The sequence below is a fragment of the Cololabis saira genome, chromosome 6 (genome assembly GCF_033807715.1).
Source record: "Cololabis saira isolate AMF1-May2022 chromosome 6, fColSai1.1, whole genome shotgun sequence".
Taxonomy (NCBI): domain Eukaryota; kingdom Metazoa; phylum Chordata; class Actinopteri; order Beloniformes; family Belonidae; genus Cololabis; species Cololabis saira.
Genome location: NC_084592.1, coordinates 32,665,352 through 32,687,397, shown reverse-complemented (window position 1 = coordinate 32,687,397; position 22,046 = coordinate 32,665,352). Strand labels below are relative to the sequence as shown.

General features: G+C 39.1%; 1 protein-coding gene across 2 annotated transcripts in view; it reads left to right on the top strand.

The window, feature by feature from the left end:
- Positions 1 to 22,046, top strand: part of LOC133446138 (neuropilin-2-like) — a 146,949-nt gene that overhangs the window by 105,003 nt on the left and 19,900 nt on the right. For both annotated transcript variants that reach the window (XM_061723975.1, XM_061723976.1), the window contains exons 12-16: positions 10,897 to 10,971; positions 12,871 to 13,035; positions 18,156 to 18,424; positions 19,223 to 19,319; positions 20,718 to 20,750. In XM_061723975.1, the coding sequence (XP_061579959.1) occupies positions 10,897 to 10,971; positions 12,871 to 13,035; positions 18,156 to 18,424; positions 19,223 to 19,319; positions 20,718 to 20,750 (639 nt within the window). The remainder of the gene's footprint in view (positions 1 to 10,896; positions 10,972 to 12,870; positions 13,036 to 18,155; positions 18,425 to 19,222; positions 19,320 to 20,717; positions 20,751 to 22,046) is intronic.

The window sequence follows — 22,046 nt, the reverse complement described above, 5'->3', positions numbered from 1 at the left end:
AAGGCATATGCGGAAACCCAAAACATTTGAGGGACATGCTGATTGATTCCACTTGTGTTGTTTTTGGCTTCTGTGTGTAATTTATTTAAATCACTGCTTCATCTGTTCAAACCACCGTTCAATACACACTGTCTCAAATTTCTACATGCGAATCCTTAATGTAGGCTGAAGTTACAGCATGTTTATGACTCGTGGACTAGTATCAAATATATAAAGGAACGCAATGGATTCTATTTTCATCTGAATAAGGGATGATGCAGCATTGAGGATGTGCTATTTTTCTACACCGTTCTAGAGGTGCGTCTGTGCTTTCAGCCAACCATTCTGCTTCAGACAAGTGTTTTTGTGAGTACGAGTGCGTCAGATGTGAGCTGCGGCTGTAGTTCAGATACGTCCGTGTGATCAGTGGGACGCATCCATGGTTACACCCACTAACGTCTCTCCCCTGCTTCCTCCCTCCCCTCCCCCGGGTTTACTCCCTCATCATCTCACTGGACGAGTTTAAAGCACTGAGATTTTAAAAGCAAGACAAAGGACGATCATGAGAACTAAAATGACGATTAGTTCAGAAGTACAGTACACGGGAATGGGAAACATGTATTTGCATTATTAACGGTTTAGCAGCCACATGAATTATATTGGAATTTAACCTAAACTGTTATTGAATCGCATCCAATATTGATGTCTAATTAATACTCCAGCCAAAAACAATTTTACCATAAAGGTAGAAATAATGTTAGAGAAAGAAGCTGAAAGCAATCATTTGTTGCCTCTGATCCGTCTTTCACTTCTGTAATAATTTCCCTTCATTGCTCCGCTACACACTCACGTCCTCACCCTCGCTTCTCTCCTGACTTCATTATGCTCATTGATTCTTCTTCATCCCTACTTTCCTCTCTTGTTTGTTTCTGCAGACAAGACCTTTGTTTAAAAAATTTACCTGTTACCAATTTTGTCTTAACAGTTTAAATTTGAACCCAAACAAACCCATTGCCAGTGCTGTAGCACGTTTTGTTTATATTGTACATGGAAACTCCTGCAAGTGCCAAATCGATGGTTTTTCTATCGGATCAAATCAAATGCAAACAAAAAACCCAACTTTAATCATTTGAATTCACTCAACCTTGCCTGTGCTTGTGCTTCTGCAGTGATACATTTACACATTTGCTGGTTGTAAAGATGCTCTCATGTTACAAGACTGTAAATCAGGTACACATCCTGACAAGATAAGCTTTTCTTGAACCGTGTACAACAATGTTACAATTATTTTGGGTCAGTTGAGCTGATTTTTTTTCCCTCCTTCTAGTTGTATCACACATGGAAACACTCAGGCTCTGGCTCAGGTCCGTTGTGGTTGCATGTGTGCTCATATGCGTCTGTTTGCAAAAAAGATAGAACCTCTCCAGCATAAATATTATTTTGGCTCACCATGCCTTTACAGCATTTCCCAGATATGTCTGTATTTTTCCATAAACCCCCCTCAATCCATGCATCCATCCATCCATCCATCCATCCATTAGAAATGGGCGATATTTTACCGTTCACGATAAACCGTCAAAAAAATTCCCCACGGTAAGAATTTGTCATCTCACGGTAAAAACGATAAATTGAGGAAATGAGCCTGAAAGAAAGAAAGAAAGAAAGAAAGAGAAAGAAAGAAAGAAAGAAAGAAAGAAAGAAAGAAAGAAAGAAAGAAAGAAAGAAAGAAAGAAAGAAAGAAAGAAAGAAAGAAAGAAAGAAAGAAAGAAAGAAAGAAAGAAAGAAAGAAAGAAATGAGCCTGAAAGAAAATGAAGAAAGAAAGAAAGAAAGAAAGAAAGAAAGAAAGAAAGAAAGAAAGAAAGAAAGAAAGAAAGAAAGAAAGAAAGAAAGAAAGAAAGAAAGAAAGAAAGAAAGAAAGAAAGAAAGAAAGAAAGAAATTTGAGCCTGAAAGAAAGAAAGAAAGAAGAAAGAAATGAGCATGAAAGAAAGAAAGAAAGAAAGAAAGAAAGAAATGAGCCTGAAAGAAAGAAAGAAAGAAAGAAAGAAAGAAAGAAAGAAAGAAAGAAAGAAAGAAAGAAAGAAAGAAATGAGCATGAAAGAAAGAAAGAAAGAAAGAAAGAAAGAAAGAAAGAAAGAAAGAAAGAAAGAAAGAAAGAAAGAAAGAAAGAAAGAAAGAAAGAAAGAAAGAAAGAAGAAAGAAATGAGTCTGAAAGAAAGAAAGAAGAAAGAAATGAGCATGAAAGAAAGAAATATTCCCGTTGATGACACTTTTTGTATTGGTATTTTTTTATCGTTATTGGGTTAAATGCCAGAAATTATCGTGATACATTTTTTTGTCCATACCGCCCATCCCTACCATCCCTACCATCCATCCATCCATCCATCCATCCATGCATCCATCCATCCATCCATCCATCCGTTTCTTAACAGAAACATAGCTCATGCACAGATGTATCTGTGCAGATAACTTGCCACACACCTGTCTCCTTAACTCACCTAAAGCAATTAGAGAATGATGTCAGTTCAACACTTTCTAGCTTGGTTTTCACACTTGGTGTGATTTGTCTCGTCTGGTGTGATCACAGTAATCTCACTCAGGTTCAGATCCAAACACATGAACCAAGAACCCCAAAAAAGGGTTGGTCTCAAGGTGCAGTCCTCCGAGTGAGAGGTCGTAATAAGCCAAGCCACAGCCAACAGCTTCACGATCACGACTCCACAATCATGCACGATTAAGGCATGAAACCAACGCTAGCAGACTAAGGTGTGAACGTGTTCCTTATTTCTTAATTGCAGTCCAACAACTTGAATTGATTACTTTCTTTCTACACAATGAGTCCTTTACTGTTGAACCAGACAAAAAAACTGTCTATGTTAGGGATTGTATCATCTGCGATGTATCATATCTGTAAACATTCCTATAACATTTACACCCAGTTCTTCAGTGAACTGAACTTGCAGCTTAGTGCAACACAACAATAGTCCTGACTGAGGCTCAGAAATAGTGAAACCCATGAATCTGTTCACATTATTAGTTATTAGTGGGATCAAAAGCCAAGAGACTCTTCACTAGTGATCTTGTAGACTACTTAGATCAAAGTTTTTGCTGTAATTGAGCTGGTTTTCTTTGTTGTTTAGCCTGATGTTGCTGTGAGTGACTCATTGCCAGCAGCCTTTCTTTAATCATTTCGGTTGCTGTTATAGTTCACTTGACACTTAAGTCCACCATTACTATCACAGATCCCTTGGTGCTTTGTGGCACAATGAGTGAATGAATACTTCACTGTCAGTAGTTTCTTGAAATAAAGAGCATCTTCGCTTTTCATGCATCTGCCTTTTAGCCATACTTCCAAGCTCCATTATTGGAGGCTTCTCAGCATGGTTAGTTTTATTATATACCGAGTTACAGCTCGGCTTACAATGAGTTAATCAGGCCTTTAGTCTGGAAACCTTCTCATCTCCAGAAGAGGGAGACGTGATGATGTCGCATTTCAAGCTGCACATAAATCACACTTTCACTTTTAGTTTTTAAGAGTAGTTGTCTGATTTGCCATTCACATAGCTAGTATGATTTTCATCCAAAAAACACTCATCTTTTCCGTTATCACTTCTCATTACATTACATACTTTTAACATTTAACAACTCTGCTTTTGGTGGTGCCGCAGCTAAATCTGCTTATATAGGTTTTAAAGTTTCCTGTCGGTGACATTTATTTTCGACTCCTCTTTTTTCTGCTTCCAAGTGCAGCATACAGTTTTAGAAGTGCAGATTACCACCAACTGCCTCAACAGTTTTACGTGAATGGAAAAATCATTTACACAGAAACTCTTCTTACAGTTGGAGCGAAATGAAAAAGCATGTGACCGTTTTGATATCTAGCTTTGCTTGTGGGCAGATGTCGATCTAAGTCATAGTAACTGACAAACACAATATGCTCAAGCTGATGCCACATAAACAACTGTGATTTCTTGATGTATTCTTATTGGTAACACCCATTTCACTTCCATGGCCCTACATTAAAACAAAAGTGAAATCTTGAACAAGCGTTACCTGTGGCTCCTGCTCAGACCTGCAACATGCAGGGCTTTGACCTTTTCCTCTTCATAGAGATGCTGGTCTGTTATCCACATCATTGTCCTCCAACTGACCTTTAGCCGACACAGGCTTTTTGACATCATCCTGTAGGGTACTTGGTTAAAACTCCCTTAATGAAGACAAGCGGTCCAAGCCATGAGGCATTTAATCATGATGTCCCTTTCATTATTTTTCACCATTACCATGAAGATTTCATTTTGGTGAACTTGAGCATTCTGGCTTGAACGTTTTTCTTGAGGGTCATCAGTACACAAAATATTTCTCAGCTGCGTCACAGGTTGCTAAATTGTTCTTTGGCAAACTTCAGGTGGAGGACAATGTGAAAGCTGCATCTTGGTCCATAGTGTTCTGCCATGGACACCCTGCCTGTTCACTGACTTGCATATGATGGAGTCATGAGCAGAGATGTTTTAGCAGCTCCAGTGATGTTTTCGACTGATGGACTTTGGAGTCATCTTAGCCAGGCACTGACTTCTAGGAAGAGCAGCCATGTTAATAAACTGGATCCCCTTACAAGGGATCAGTCAAACTGTGGACTGATTGATGTGTAAACACACCCTTCCCAGTCTCATGCAGATCAACTACTACGTCTTCAGAGAACTCCTTTCATTAAATGGACTCCCGGTGTTCAACTACTGACTCCAATTAGCTTTTATTAAAGTAATTAGTCTGAGGGCCTGATTTACTAAAGGTTTGCGTGCGTAAAAAGGTGTGCAAACTTGACATCACCCGCAAACCAATGTGAAAGCTGATCTACTAACAGCGTGCAAAGAGGACTGCGCCTCTCAAATGAGCAAAATAGCACACGCTGTTCATTTAGTACTTTTGCCCTGATGAATAATCAATATGGGGCGTACCCGCCAGAAAGCGCTAAATACTGGGAGGGGAAAATGCAAATAGGTTCATTTACCACACGCAATGAGATTTACCAAGCCTGAAAGTAATTGCGGGGATTGTGATTGCGTCTGTATTTAATACGTTCGAAGGAAGGTGCTAATCTGCCCAGCATTACGCACCGATGGCTGCTGTTATTGTGGCAAGGAGGCGACATCGCCAAAATCAAAGAATACGCAGAGAGAGAGTCTTTCGGACTCGTGTAAATTTGTTTGGAATGAATGAAAACCAGATTGTTGAAACATATCGACTATCTAGCGATTCCATCTTGGAGCTGTTGAATGAGTTAAGGACTGATTTGAGGACTGGGGTGGGGATGGCTCAACTTGTGGTGAGGATTCTCCACATGCAAAAGGAGAAATATTTTATTTGAATGTTAAATCGAGTATTATTCAGCAAAAGGTTGCCACAGGAGGCACATTCATTTTTTTATTTGTGATAATAAATAAATCACGTGTTTTCATGGAGAAAAAAGTGTTTCTTATTGTGCACCTACCTTGTTCTGCAGTTGGCTCTAGCGTGTCATACCCCGGTATCCCAGTTATATGCTCCTCGCAGAAGGTGAGCTGCACCTGCTGCTCAATGCTGGTTAGAGGCATCTCTTCCGCAGGCCCTCCACCTGTCTTGTTTGCCGAAGTTTTATTAAAGGCCACTTTTTCTTTAGTTCTTCGCCTTATATCTTGCCACCTTCTTTTAACCTCATCTGCCGTTCTTTTTGTCTTACCAACTGCATTTATTCTATCGCAGATTTTCTCCCATATTGCGTTTCTTTTGGTAATGTTTAAATTTATTTGCTGTAGTTCATGAATGTGTTTATTTGCCTCTTCCACTAATATCTCTAACTCCAACTCGTCAAATTTAATTTTGCGCTTGCGACTATCCTGCTTTCCATCCAGACTCTCCATGGCGCAAACCGTAAGACACGCAACAACACCTCATTTAAATACTGCGGTTTGCACCTGTTATCAATTGCGCAAGCATTCTTAGTTGATCTCCCGCAAAACACACAACAACAGCACGTGCAAACTTTTTCAGTGCACACGCAATTTAGTACTCTTTATTTAAGATCTTAGTAAATCAGGCCCTGAGAGTTCAATTACTTTTTCCTCCAACACTGTTAATGTTAATGGTTGTGTTATTTGTCTGATGGTGTGTGTGAGTTTTGTCACTTTAAATACATTGTGTTGGTCTGTCATTGTGACCCAGGTGAAGATCAGATCACATTTTAATTCAGAGTATATGCAAAAAAAAACAACAAGATTGAATCCAAAGGGTTTGCAACATTTTCCTTGCTGCTGTACTAGATATTCATGTATTGGTGCTAATCCAAATAGAAAACTACCAGTCGGGTGTTTTAAAGAGGTCACGCCTGTCAGTGGCATTGGCATTAAGTAAACACACACATGAGGCGTGTCCCAAATAATTGAGAAGCAATATTTTCTCTCTCTCCAAATGTACAAACACACACACACAGCGGTATGTCAGTAGTCATTATTTAGGCTGACACTAGATTTATTCCCAGAGCTCTTTCCATAATTGAACAGATTTCTGTGTTTCCGTATCATTCTGCTCAGTCAGCAGCTTTAAAATGAACTCGTGGGCCGACGCGCCTTCTGTATCTCAGTTTTGAGTGTGTGTGTGTGTCTGTGTGTGAGATTCAGTGTCATGACAGGTCACTATAACTCAGTCGTGTTAACGATGACCTGTCTCAGGATTTCTTTCCCCCCTCGTTCATCCCTTTTTGAACTTTCATGAAAAAAACTTCTGATAAAAACATGAACACCCCAAAAAAATAAAAAACGAAAGAAAAACGGCCTACTAGAGCAGTGGTATTTAACACAATAGCTACACTGACAATTATGGAAAATATTATAATTAAAGTAGCGCATTTAAATGATTCTATTGACCTTTACAGCTGCCAGAGAGAGGATACTGATGGATGGAAAGAGGATGGGTGACAGATGATGAAGAGGTTGTGGAATGGGGGAAGTAAAGGAGCGGGGAGGAGAGACAGACAACACAACTGGATTAGACAGGTGGAGAGGCGATTGAGGTAGGAGCAGGAGCCCGGCAGAGGCTGTGAGCGGCCACTAATTAGGAAAATGCTGGTGTGAGGTGGAAAGAGTTAGGTTTCCAGCTCTAAGGCTCCCATTTCCATCCCCTCCTCAGTATGGAGGGCTAATTACAGCAGTAAAGGGCACCAAATTAAAACAGCTTAATGTCAGCAGCTGGGAGCTGCTTATCCAATGTTAATATCAAGTTTGGTGTGTGTGTTTGAGTGTTGAAACAGCAATGTGAGTGTTTAGGCTTACATAATAATCCTGCATACTTTCACTGTGAACAGACTGTGTAAACAACTCAACAAATTTATGCACATAAACAATACACAGTAGGGGAACTGGTGAACCTCGAAACTGAAGAAGTTTTTTTTTTGTAACGGCTAACAAAGGTTAACAGTTCACACTAAACAAGGCCGAGAAAAGAGAGGGATTATGAGTAATGGAAACATGGAGCCCAGCTGAATAAAAAATACATCACCAGCAGGCTTAGATTTACATTGCTGAGGTGGTGTTTAAAATCTACATAAAAAAACGCTAATCAAAGTCGTGACACTGAGAGCAGCAGCCGAAAGACTCAGGAGGCAGCAAGAGATCGGGGGGAGAGGGAGAACAAAAGTGAGACACATGCCTTCAACAAAGAGAGGAAAAGCAGCGCTGCAGGCGTACAAAAGCACGGGCGAGTGGAAATCAAAATGTACCTCAGGGAGAGATGACAGAAAGAGAGCAAGAAAAAGAGTTATGAAAAAGAAAATTGCCGGTGTTGTAAAACAGAAACAACACAAGATAGGATTTCACCCCAACAGTGTGCCGGGGAGGCAGAGAAAGATGGATTTATTGTGTGTCTGCGTGAGTAAGCATGTGTGTTTATGTGTGTAGAAGGAGTTTTTTTTTTGGGGGGGGGGCGGGGGGGGGTCTATGGTTTTGAGAGGCAGAGGTGAATGTGCTGAGATTTATTTTGAAGGAGAGAGGACAGACAAATGAGGTGTGCGAAGCAGGAAAATGACGGGATGAATGGGAGAGGGAGATGCAGCTTCGGGGGCTAATCTGTTGAGATGCTTGTAGTGTTGGTGCCACAGAGGCCAGAAGACCTTTTGTTTCCCTACGACGTCAACATATAGACAGCTTTGCTCTCCTCACTGTTAGGGATGGGCGGTATGGACAAAAAAATGTATCACGATAATTTCTGGCATTTAACCCAATAAGGATGAAAAAAATACCAATACAAAAAGTGTCATCAACGGGAATATTTCTTTCTTTCAGGCTCATTTCTTTCTTTCTTTCTTTCAGGCTAATTTCTTTCTTTCTTTCTTTCAGGCTCATTTCTTTCTTCTTTCTTTCTTTCAGACTCATTTCTTTCTTCTTTCTTTCTTTCAGACTCATTTCTTTCTTCTTTCTTTCTTTCTTTCAGACTCATTTCTTTCTTCTTTCTTTCTTTCATGCTCATTTCTTTCTTCTTTCTTTCTTTCATGCTCATTTCTTTCTTCTTTCTTTCTTTCATGCTCATTTCTTTCTTTCTTTCTTTCAGGCTCATTTCTTTCTTTCTTTCAGGCTCATTTCTTTCTTCTTTCTTTCAGGCTCATTTCTTTCTTCTTTCTTTCATGCTCATTTCTTTCTTTCTTTCTTTCAGGCTCATTTCTTTCTTCTTTCTTTCTTTCAGACTCATTTCTTTCTTCTTTCTTTCAGGCTCATTTCTTTCTTTCTTTCTTTCAGGCTCATTTCTTTCTTTCTTTCTTTCATGCTCATTTCTTTCTTTCTTTCTTTCATGCTCATTTCTTTCTTTCTTTCAGGCTCATTTCTTTCTTTCTTTCTTTCATGCTCATTTCTTTCTTTCTTTCTTTCATGCTCATTTCTTTCTTCTTTCTTTCTTTCAGGCTTCTTTCTTTCTTTCTTTCTTTCTTTCTTTCTTTCTTTCAGGCTCATTTCTTTCTTTCTTTCTTTCTTTCTTTCTTTCAGGCTCATTTCCTCAATTTATCATTTTTATCGTGAGATGACAAATTCTTACCGTGGGGAATTTTTTTGACGGTTTATCGTGAACGGTAAAATATCGGCCATTCCTACTCACTCTGTGTTTGTGTGCGAAGAACCTGGTAAAGCATTCAGGTGTGCTTACAGACTCAAAACCAGCAGTGCAGAACTCTTTATTCATGTCTCTTTTTTCTGTCGAGCTTCTTTTTTTTTGGGGGGGGGGGGTCATATTTGAGTGTTGACTTTGATAAACCCTTTTTAATGCCCCGATGACTATGAAAATCACACTTTTGGGCATTTAGACAGAGAACATGCCCTGTTCACCTGATAAAACTTCCTCGAGGTGTTTTCAGGATTTCTGGTGAGACACCAGGCTTCTCTAAGGACTTTCAGAATGTTTGCTTTTGGCTTGGAAAGTGAAAGTCGGACTAAGAAGCTCAGGAATGCAGAACGCCAGTGGCAATCGCTTATAAAACCGATTTGTGTCTGTATGTGCCAACATGCTGTGTGAACTGGGTGATGTGGAACCATCAACAGCCAAGCACCGGTTCCCTGTGCAACTCACTCTGTCTCTGCCTGCTCGAGACAAACTTTACACACAGTCGTAACATTGTTCTCTACCATAAAGTCTAAACTTTAACAGAACCAATGTTTAGACTTTAAACACTGGCTCTGCTCACACATCACAGGTGCCCTTCAAGGCAAATATCCACCTGCAGGGAAGCAGTTTGAGACGGAGGGCTCAGGTTTTGTAGCAGGATGTTTGAAGTGTTGTCTCAACTAGGAATGGGTGATATTTTACCGTTCACGATAAACCGTCAAAAAAATTCCTCACAATAAGAATTTGTCATCTCGCTGTAAAAATGATAAATTCCTGTTGATGATGTTTTTGTGTAAAGCTGATTTATGGTTCTGTGTTAAATCCACGCACAACGTATGTGAAGGAAGGAAGGAAGGAAGGAAGGAAGGAAGGAAGGAAGGAAGGAAGGAAGGAAGGAAGGAAGGAAGGAGGGAGGGAGGGAGGGAGGGAGGGAGGGAGGGAGGGAGGGAGGGAAGGAAGGAAGGAAGGAAGGAAGGAAGGAAGGAAGGAAGGAAGGAAGGAAGGAAGGAAGGAAGGAAGGAAGGAAGGAAGGAAGGAAGGAAGGAAGGAAGGAAGGAAGGAAGGAAGGAAGGAAGGAAGGAAGGAGAGAGCAGAAGGAAGGAAGGAAGGAAGGAAGGAAGGAAGGAAGGAAGGAAGGAAGGAAGGAAGGAAGGAAGGAAGGAAGGAAGGAAGGAGGGAGGGAGGGAGGGAGGGAGGGAGGGAGGGAGGGAGGGAGGGAAGGAAGGAAGGAAGGAAGGAAGGAAGGAAGGAAGGAAGGAAGGAAGGAAGGAAGGAAGGAAGGAAGGAAGGAAGGAAGGAAGGAAGGAAGGAAGGAAGGAAGGAAGGAAGGAAGGAAGGAAGGAAATGAGCCTGAAAGAAAGAAAGAAAGAAAGAAAGAGAAAGAAAGAAAGAAAGAAAGAAAGAAAGAAAGAAAGAAAGAAAGAAAGAAAGAAAGAAAGAAAGAAAGAAGGATAAATTCCCATTGATGATGTTTTTGTGTAACAAACATGGCGGATCTGAGAGTGAGATAGATTTATAGTTACAAAGGTGGAGTTGAATTGGTATTTTTTTTTATCGTAATTTTTATCGTTATCGGGATAAATGCCAGAAATTATCGTGATACATTTTTTAGTCCATACCGCCCATCCCTAGTCTCAACTCATTAGACAATTGGGTTGTTTCAGAAATGAGGTGTAAAACAGATTAACTTGTGCCAGTGCTTGATTAAATGTGAAGAATGATGTACTGTAGGTCTCCGGTCTCGCTGTCCAGCCACATTCCCTCTTGTCCTGACCGTGGATGTTGTTTTTCTGGTTGACAGAAACCACCACTCTCCCTGACACGGTGACCCCCACGACTCCAAGGCTGGATCAGACCACTTCTGCACTGAGACCTGGTAAACTCATGCACACACACACTTGCACACACATTAGTTTCAAAGTCTCTTGTTCAAAGAATCTTCAACCTCATAAATTCAGATTTCTTACAAGCACACGTGCGTTTATTTCTGCCTGCCTCGTCCACATCCACACACGTTCAGAGGTCAAAGTCATGATGTCACTGCGCACCACTGGGCCTCTGAGCTTTGAAGTTGGTTACGGTCAAGAGTCCCACAGGAAGCTCTATTTGAGGGAAAATAAGCTCCCTCAGCCAGATGATCCATGTAGGTCAATAGACTGTCAGGCAACGAGTCCCACTGGAGTTCATAGTGATGTGCTTTAGGGAATGTCGTTTTGTCACTTCATTTGCCATCTTTTGTTATTTCTATTATCTCTTTCTTTTGCGTCTCTTGTTAAGTAAGTAATGTTATGCTCACTTGAATCAAATTTTCAACTTTGTTACCTCCAGAGTAGCTTTGCAACCTGGCAGAAGTCCTAAAGCTTGTAATTTTTGCAGAATGAAAAAGACCAAGAATCACAAGGAGAGGCTCTCCCTGAAAATGAACAGATTTGGCTCAAGTGTCCTCTGATTGGCAGAGTTAATGGCTCATGAATACGTACACCTCCTGTTGCCGATCAGTCACAGACAAGTTTATGTCACATCAACATGTTATCATTGCTATGTCAACATTTTCTGTAAATTACCTCCGCACTACAAATCCTTCCATGCTTTTTCAAGTCACGGTCAGATACAGACAGCACAACGATCGTAGCTGGACATCTCTGTTAAGTAAGTCACTACCAGGATTTATTACATGTTGTTTCAGCTAATAAAAGCTGATAAAAAAGCAACTGATTCAGAAAAAAACTTGCAGCTAAGAAACAAAAAGCTGAAGGTGCTGTCAGCAAACTACTGTTTACTGTGTAGTTGCCACAAATCAAGGCTGTCCTGGCCTAATAATTGAGATATTAATCTCTTTTTTTATAAGATGTACTGAAATGACTACAGTTTTTTTCTTGCCCAGTTGAGATGGAGCATAACATAATTATTCCCCGAAAATGTTTCCATTGAAATCCACTTACACATGCAGCTACCAACACAACGCAGTTTTACTCATCACTCGCAGTCTAGCGCTGGACCAGGACTGACATTCATCCTTAGCCTCTGCAGATCCAGCTGTGTGACTCTCCTCCACATGTTGAAAAAAAAGACCAACGCATTCATTTCATTGACGACCCAGGAAAAACAGAAAAGAGTTTCACAGTTTCCTGAACACCAAGTGTTTTGTGTACAGAAAACCTGCAAGTTTACTTTTTTCTTTCTTGAGCCTTCAGAAGATAATCGTCATGATCTCACTGCAGAGATGTCACAGATCAAAGAAACCCATGATACTCTAAGCTTTTTGTTACTCATTTCTGACTTTGTTGCTTTCTTTGAATGAATGAATGAATGAAAAACTTTATTTCGAACATGCTAAAAAATATATATTTAAACCAAAGAACAATAGTTAAATAATAATCATGTTAAATACAGTATAATACAAATCATAACAATCATAAACAAAAACATGCCTCACTGGCTTTTTTTTTTTTTTTTTTCCTTTTCCTTTTTTTTGCATGCTCGAAATGTTCTTTCTGTTCAGTTTACAAGTGGTTCATCTCCGTTAATTCTGTTATTCGCAGGCTTGAGATATCTGTTTTTCACATACATATATCTCACTTTTACTCCTGAATACTTTTTCTGTATTCATTTCAATTGTTTGAATGCCATAACATCTAAACACATAGTGTAAAAATAAAGAGCAGTCAACTGTTATACAACGGGCACATGCTAAAAACTAATTCATGTTTCAGTAAAACTTTCAGCACTCACTAAAACATGTGTTCCTATCATGTGCCTCTTTTTGTCGCTTTAGCCACAACACCTTCGCTGTCAGCCGTGTGTGACTTTGAACAGACGTTGTGCGGCTGGACGGCCGATCCCCACTCAGGTGTGAGTTGGTCCTTGCACACAGCCAGCACCAGTTCCTCCGGACACGGCTCACATGGAACCAGACAGGACTTGGCCATGGGATCAGACAGTAAGAATATGTTTTACATTCCCCATGCTCAGTGGAAACTATTTTTGACATAAGTGACTGCTGCAAGTCAGAATTCAGGATTGTTTTTTGTATTTTTGAAATGTGCTGCTGCAGATTAGTTTATTATGCAGTAAACTATTCATCAGTATCACTTTGAGTTTTGACCACAAATCTAAATTGATTTAAAAAGACAGACCAGCAAGTTGAGATAAGCTAGATCAGGGGTCGGCAACCCGCGGCTCTAGAGCCGCATGTGGCTCTTTAGCGCCACCCTAGTGGCTCCCTGGAGCTTTTTCAAAAACGTTTGACCTTTTTTTTTCCTTTTTTTATTCTTTTTTTTCTTCTTCTTTTTTTCTCTTTTTTCCCTTTTTTTTCTCTTTTTTTCCTTTTTTCTCTTTTTCTTCTTTTTTTCCTTTTTTTCTTCTTTTTTTCTTCCCTTCTCCTTACCTTTTTAATTTCGACATTTCGACTTTTTTCTCGACATTTCGACCATTTTCATGAAATTTTTACTATTTCCTCAACATTTCAACTTTTTTCACGAAATTCTTACTATTTCCTAGACATTTTGACTTTTTTCTCGACATTTTGACTTTTTTCTCGACATTTCGACTTTTTTCTCGAAGTGCATAATGAAAAAAAAATCTTCCCCCAGTTCTAACTAATATGCATGTGTTGCCTTCATTCTAAGGCTGATACAAGACTTTTCATTTTTTGCGGCTCCAGACATATTTTTTTTTTGTGTTTTTGGTCCAATATGGCTCTTTAACATTTTGGGTTGCCGACCCCTGAGCTAGATAAAGCAGAAGCTTTGGAATAACTATAAATTAAACTCAAATGTAAGTTAACTCCCTGTTTTCATATTTCTTTGCTGCTTTACAGATGTTTTGTTTTTCCTTGCTCATCTGGACTTGGGGTCTTTCTTGGCATTACCCGGGCTTTGGAACACTCAATTACTGTAGCTGCTTTCACATATAAATAATGTGCCCGTTGTCATGGTTAGTCATCATAACGTACGTTAAAGTGCAAGAATTACTTGCTTAAATCCCTTTAGCAGAAAGGCTTGCAAACGAGGGAAGGATTTTTTTTTTTATAAAACACTTTTAGCAAAAAAGAAAATGTTAGTAGAAATGATCAAGAAGATAAAGAAAGAGACACAATATGACCAGAAGTACTTTCCCAGGCTGCCACAAGTTCAGCGTCATTCCACGACTCTGTTTCTGAAAATATACACTCATTGGCCACTTCATTAAGTACCCATGGTCAGCTGCTCTTTTTATAAATATTTAGTCATCTCAAAATCTATTCTTGATAGTCACCAGATCTCAATCCAGTAGAAGCTTTTTGAGAAGGGGTGGAACGTGATGTTCACATGGTGGATGTACAGCCGACAAAACTGCTGCGGTAACTATGTGATTTTTGCAAGGAGTGTCTTATAAAGTGGCTGATGAATTTATAAGCCACTTCTTACATGTAAATAAGTATTTGTATTATGTTAACTAGTGGCTGATTGTATATGAGAAGCAAAGAATTCATTGTCACCCCTGGTTTAACCACTGATTAGTTTTACATTTTGCATTATAATAAATTTAATCCATAACAGGACATACTTTATTCCTCTACAATATTTAGATAAGGCAGCATTGTGGCTAAGTGGTTAGCACTGTTGCTTCACAGCAACAACGTTCCTGGTTCGGTGGGAGTGTTTATGGAGTTTGCATGTTCCCCCCCTTTGCTTGCATTGGCCCATGCATCTATACTTGTTCCTCACCCACCCAAGACACGACTCAGACCAACATCTGAATAGTTTAGGAAGGCTACCAGTAACAGAAGAGTAAGCAGGGGGCAGACGAAGAGGGATACCAAACAAGATGCTCACAGCAGCATACAGAAAATAGGAGATTAGGGCTGAAAGATCTAAGTGAACTGGTGTTATTGTAATACTTGATCAATGTAAACAGGAATGAAAAATGAATACTATGGGACCTTCAAAACCCACAAATCGATATTAGAGCAAGTGACACTTCCGGATCTCTCGCAGAAATGCTCTGTACACCTTCACTAACCAGTCTCTTTTCAAATCTAAGTAACGTAAAACTCCAGAAAAAAGGTTGACGGAATGGCTTCTACTTGAAAATCTAAGATTTATGATACCTTGGCTGACTGGAAACACATTCATTTATCTGTATAATCTTTTTTTAAGAAAAAGAAGGAAGGAAAGCATTGTCACGTTGAGCTTTCCTCAGTACAAAGTGAGCTAATTAAGAACAAAGCAATTGTCCTGTGGTGAGTATTATGAACCCCAGTGCTGAGAGCAACCATGACGCAAGGATTTCATTCTCATCTGCGAGAAGTAAACCCTACATCTTAATTAGACTTCAGAAAAAATATCCTGGTTTGAACAATTTCCCTTCCCATAGTTTGCTACTTAATTGTCTACCTAACTTTTTTTTTCAGATGTAATCAATCCTCTTTTTATCTCTTCCAGGAGTTTTACTCTTTCTCCACTTTTCTTTACTTTTACTAGCTATCCTTGTATCATTCATGATAATGATCTCACTGCTGTCACTTTTCTTCCTTGACTCTACCCTACGCTATATTTGTCCCTCCAAAAGTCTTTCTGCTCTCAGTCATCATTGTCACATTTTTTCATTCCATCCTTCCTGTAGAAGTCATTCATTTCTTTTTCATCGCTTACTACATTTTCTGCATTTTCCCACGGCTTTCCACCTCAGGCCCTATGCATCAATCAGTCTGAGCTCCTTGCTGACTTCTCTTCTATTTCTTTCTTTTTCACATCTGTCCAACTTTAATAAAGCAGCAGGAAGATAACACCGACTGTTTTATCAATTACATCCTCACCCTCAAACTTCTTGAGCTGACACGTCCAGAAAGTACACACATATAGCCAGGAGTGGTCAGATAAGTCAGGTGATGGCTTTGACAGAAGTGCTGTTATAGCTCTCACGTGGGACTTTCAGTGTGTTAAACACTCCAGGTGTACGGCTTGGTTTCTCACATGACCTTGCCATCCAGCAACATTTTCTTTGTATCTGCTGAAATCGTCCGGTTCATGCTCGACTGAGCAGGTCCTTCATAAACAGACAGGGCCGTGACATGAGGCGAATCTCTATTGCACATCTCGCTGGGCCGCTGCAGCCGTGCGCCTGCGAACGCGTTTCTGCGCGCATGCATGCGGCTATGTGAAATTGACTTAACAGTGTCCCTGTCTCCGTGTTTGACAGCAACATGACATTAAGTCTTGTTCTACAGCAGCATTAGCGCAGCACCCTGTCTGGAAGCTGTTTCCATATGCAAATCAAATCCACAGCCCCTGTCATTAGGAGCTCTTTTTAGGGTTTTAAAAGAAGAAAAGCCAACAGGAACAGAGCTCAAATGAATCTTTTGATCTTAAAGATGCAGAGGCTGAAACTCTTCCCTCTGTGGGGATTTAACTGATAGAAAACTCTTGTCGTAGTACAGTAGTCGTTGGAGTTGAATAGTAACTGCTAAATTAAGGAGGGACTAGGCATCATATAGTTTTTAAAGTGTGAAAAATGTTCCTGATGCGATCCAAGAGATGTAGCTGAGATGCTAAATACACTTATCAGCCATGTCAATGATTTATTTTGTAGGACTCTCATCCATGTGGGAAACTTAAGTGCATATACGGTTACATATTACAGTATCTCTTTATTCTCAGTTAATACAATGAACTCTCCCACATGCAAACAGACATAAATGTAAAAAAAAAAGGTACTAAAGCCTGAACCGACACTGATGTAAAAGAAGCATTGCACATGTAGGTGCACACACACAAATGTGCCTCCCTCCCTCAGAGGCAATTCAACATGCCTGCCTGTCCCTCCCATGGAGAGTTGTTAATTAATTCCCTCCCTTTGTACATTCGCCAAGATCAAACGCAGAACCACAGAAAAACACTGCAACTTTTCTCTACATGTCCTTAATGAGCCACAGTGATTTCAGTCCCATTTTTCAATGCCTCCAAGTGTAGAGCCAAGTTACCTCCACCCAGATGCATTATTCATTGTGCTGCAAACTCTCCAATATTTTTCTTCCTGTTGGGTCTGAGGGGGGGGATGGATGGATGGATGGATGGATGGATGGATGGATGGATGGATGGATGGATGGATGGATGGATGGATGGATGGATGGATGGATGGATGGATGGATGGATGGATGGATGGATGACAATAAAAAAGTAGAGCAGCAAATAGCAAAACACAGCAGCTAGCTAATGATTATGGCTCTGCTTTTGCACATTAAATAACACCAAAGCAAATCCTTTCTTTCTCAGTTCTACTCAGGAAGCTTATTTTTTCGTCCCTTTTTTCTCTTAACACCCATTTTTTGTCCATATCTTCAACCAAAATATCATAATAATATGAATACTACCTAGCAAAGTACCTTCACAGATAGAAAGTTCCTGGTTTGAAACCCATCAGGGTTCTGTTTGAGCATGCTCTACGTGGGTTCATGCGGGTGTCCCGGGTACTCCAGCTTCCCTCCACAGCCCAGGAAAGTGCATGTTAGATTGGTAGTTCTAAATAGTCTGTATTAGTGAGGGTGAGCATGCATCGTTGCTTGTCTCATTTGAACCTGAATAGGATTAAAGTGGGTATCAAAAATTGAATGTGTGTGATCCAGTGAAAATATGCAAGGAAGCACACACATTAACGCTGCGCATCCACAGTCGCTGTGACCATTGGCTGTGCAAAGAACCAAGAATGGATTAAAACAAGGTTACGGCAGTGAGAATGATGAGGGCTTGTGTATATGAGCATGTTCTGTACGTCAGCTGTGTCCATAGCCATTAGCGGGGTCGTGATGAAATACAAGTCTCATTTGTGGTCAAGCCTCATACCACAGAATGATGGTGGTTATGTCTTAAAATCTAAACTACCACATCATGCCGCAATACTACATCTCAGTATCAAGAAATAGAAAATGCAGTCAGATTTAATTTATTGAGGAGAATGAATGCAAATAGCTCCCAGAAAGCCATATGTAAGATTACATATGCACGCATGTGTAATATGTAGAGAAGGAAATGCATTTATTACGTATTGAAATGCATATAATGCATCATTCCATTTTGGCAGATTTGTCGGGGAACTACCTCCACCTGGATGCAGGTACACGCACCCTGCGCAAGAGAGGCCGGCTGCTGAGCCCTGAGGTGGGGCCAGAACAAGGTCCCCTGTGCCTGTTGTTCTACTACCAGCTGCAGGGGGAGGCGCTGGGCAGCCTGAGGGTTCTGCTGAGGGAAAACGACCAGGAGGAGACCCTCTTATGGGCAGTGAAAGGTGACCAGGGCCCACACTGGAAAGAAGGCCGAACTATCCTGCCCCAAAGCCCCAAAGAGTATCAGGTAAAAAACAGCTGGAAAACAGTCATTCACTACTAGGGCTGGGCGATATATCGAGATTTTAATATATATCGATATATTTTCAAACACGATATGGTACGAGACAATATCGTTTATATCGATTTAAAAAAAAAAAGATTTTTTTTTTTTTTTTTAACGTTTTTTTTTAATGATTTTGATATAGCTTATTTTGTGACAAATTGACTTGAATGTTTTATTTAAGATTTGCACAAATGTTTTGTTATTTGCACAACTGTCAACCTCAGTGGAAAAGTCTGCCTGTTACTGTCTACATTGTATTAATTACAGTGTATTTTAATTTAATTGTTATGCAGGAAAGGGATATTTGTTTTATTTTATTCAAGAAGCATTTTTATTCTATATATGCAGGCAGTTTATTTTTATTTCATTTGTTTTATACATTTTGATATTGTGCAGACCTCTGTTAATAAAGGAACCTGTGTGACATTTGGCACGAGGCTTTGTATTAAAACTGACTGTTTTTTTAAGGGTTTGCCTCAGAAAAAAAAAAAGCTAACAGAGATGCTATGCTATAATGCTTTGGGGGAAACCCCAATTAAGGCACAGAAAAAATATCGAGATATATATCGAGTATCGCCATTTAGCTAGAAAATATCGAGATATGACTTTTGGTCCATATCGCCCAGCCCTATTCACTACCATATTCCAGTAAAAGTCTTAGCTGCAGGTCAGGACAGAACGCAGGAGCTCTTTTTCATCACTTTGTGTTCAAAATGAAGAAAGTCATTGATCTGAAATGTGTCTCCTGCTCTCAAACAGGTGGTATTTGAGGGTTTTTTTGATCATCCAACAAGAGGCCACATCAGAATCGACAACATCCACATGAGCAACACCGTTGAGCTGGAGCAGTGTGCACGTAAGTCTCAAAATGTATCTCCCGACATGTCGTGCACTTAGTAATATTCACGGTGGTGTGTCAGTATTACTCTGTCACTCTCTTCCACTTGAAGAAGAGAAGAACTATTGTGTTTTCTTGTAATTCCGCATGTTTTTTCATGGTGGTTCAAACAGAGACCAGTTGTTACAAATGAACACAGGCAGGGCTGGTCAAATAAAGGTTTATGTATAGAAAATACTTATTAATTAAAGTTAGACTCTGCTTAGAAATCATTATTTAAGCCTTTGTTGCTTCTCTTTTGCGTCAGGGAAACACCAAAACTGATCCAAGCACGGCTCTTGAGGGATTTCATGCAGGATAACATCCTCTCATCAATTCCTCACACTGTTTCCCTCATTGTTTTACATTTCTTTCTTTTCTATTTCCTCGCTGTCATAATAGATATCACTTCCTCCAGCAAATAATAAACAGAAGTAAACTTCTGTCCAAATTCCCATGACCCTTAGACTTTTCTCCCTTCCCTCCCGTTAATTCATTTCCTTTCTCTTCACACTACCGTCCCTTTTCACTCCATGTTCCATCATCCCTTTCCCTCGTTTTTTTAATCCTTTCTATCCAGCATGTGTACTGCCAATAAATCTTGTTTTATCAAAAGAGACTAAGAGAAAAAAATATAAACAGAAAAAAAACATTTCCGGTAAAAAGAGAGAGGACATAGCAAAGCAAGGAAAAAATTAGACTAAACAAGGAAATGTTTCCCTATTTCCCTCCTTGTCTTCCCCTCTTCATTTGTTTTTATTTTATAAAATGAATATCAGCCTTTTCGACCTTTACACTGGCTTTGAACTTGTCAAATTTGCACTGATTTCCTCAGAAAGGACAAATGAGCATCATTGCAAAGAAGGCGGTGTAGTCGGCCTATCCAAAATACCATTTCAGAGACGCAAGAGCTTTAGTAGAAGACTAATATTTACTTTTTTGTGGAGGTGTGACGAAGTACAGTATACTGCAATCAAAATTAAAACATACCAACAAATAATAATGTTCACTTTACAAATGAATATCTGGGCTTTTGAACGTAGGGGTCGACCCCTACAGACTGGTACAATTTTATTTCTGTATCAATTTTAAAATCTTTCATCAATCAGTAAGTTTTTTTAAGCTTATGAATCTATCAGGACTCCTGAGTAATCACTTAATCTTCTGGTGAACCAGTATCACATTATAAAAAAATACTTTGTTTGAAAATTAACTTGTTCAGATATATTGTACTGTGACTTTTGTCTTGTATAATCAATACTTTATTGTAGTTCGTAACTTTGATTATTCCTCTTCATAATCTTCCATGTTATCTTCAGTGACGTTTGAGTTTTTTATTTATTTGTTTATTTATTTATGTTAATCTTTCTCTTCCAGAACCACTCCCTGCCTTAACTCCTGGCATAACCAGTAAGTTTGACCTCCTGTGCATTTGTACGTCTTGGTGTCATGTCTCTGCTTCCTGCTTGTTGCTAAGCTCGGCCTGCAGCACCGCACTGACCCCGAGTGACCTTGTTAGTGCATCAGACATCTGACACAGTGTTTCCTTAAACAATTCCATTAACAGGAGCTGACGTTTAAGTTAGATTATTTCCACGCAAGTCAAACTATGGTTTTGTAGATGTGTTGTAACTGTTGTGTTTGACATAATTAAATGGAAATAATAACTATGTCAGACTTCTGAAAGGGATATATTTAGCAGTGTGCGCATGTGTGCGTGTATGTATATATGTATGTGTATATATATATATATATATATATATATATATATATATATATATATATATATATATATATATATATATATATATATATATATATATATATATATATATATATATATACACATTGCAAGGGGACATTATTTTTTTCTTTTCTTTCCTGACAGAATTGGAAATTAGAGGTGGTTAAGCTGCTGACATTGGTGTGGTTGAATAATTTATTAAAGAAAAAAAAGAAAAAAAAAAAAAAAAAATATATATATATATATATATATATATATATATATATATATATATATATATATATATATATATATATATATGTATATATATATATATTATATAAGCTTATATATAAGTTTATCAAACGTGAGCCTAGGCACAGCGGGTTTTGTCCAAACGTGGAGAAAAGATTGATATAATGCATTGTGACTGGAAGTGTGTATATTTATTGCGTGGGAGGTGTTTAGAGTATGATGCCTTTATTTTTAAACCCTGTGTTGCAGATGCTGCTCGGATAATAATAACAGATTAATTGATTTTGTTGAGAGGCGTGAGGTTACTTGTGACAAAACCAGCCTGTTGCATAGAAGTAAGAATTAGTTTACTAGTGTAGTGTTGATAGAGCTATACTAAAATTAGGCAGACTGAATTAGACGCTACTACTGTGGATGTGATCTGAATCCCTCCCTGAATTACTGACTTCACCTTCAAGTTTATCTGTACTTGGTTTGGAAAATATAATAGCTCATGTGAATAAAAAATATTGATGCACCGCGTGTTTTAACCTAAAAGGTTAAAGCAAACATACATTGCAAGTTTGATGTAAGAGCAACACTTTTCTTTACTTTTCTTGGATTACTGACTGATGAGTCATTCGTTGGCTCAAGTGTTTGGGAGTCAAAAGTAAAAACCAAATGTCCTTTTAATACATGTTCCTTTGAAAACCATGCAGTGTGATTTGTAAAAAAAGGTACACAAAGTC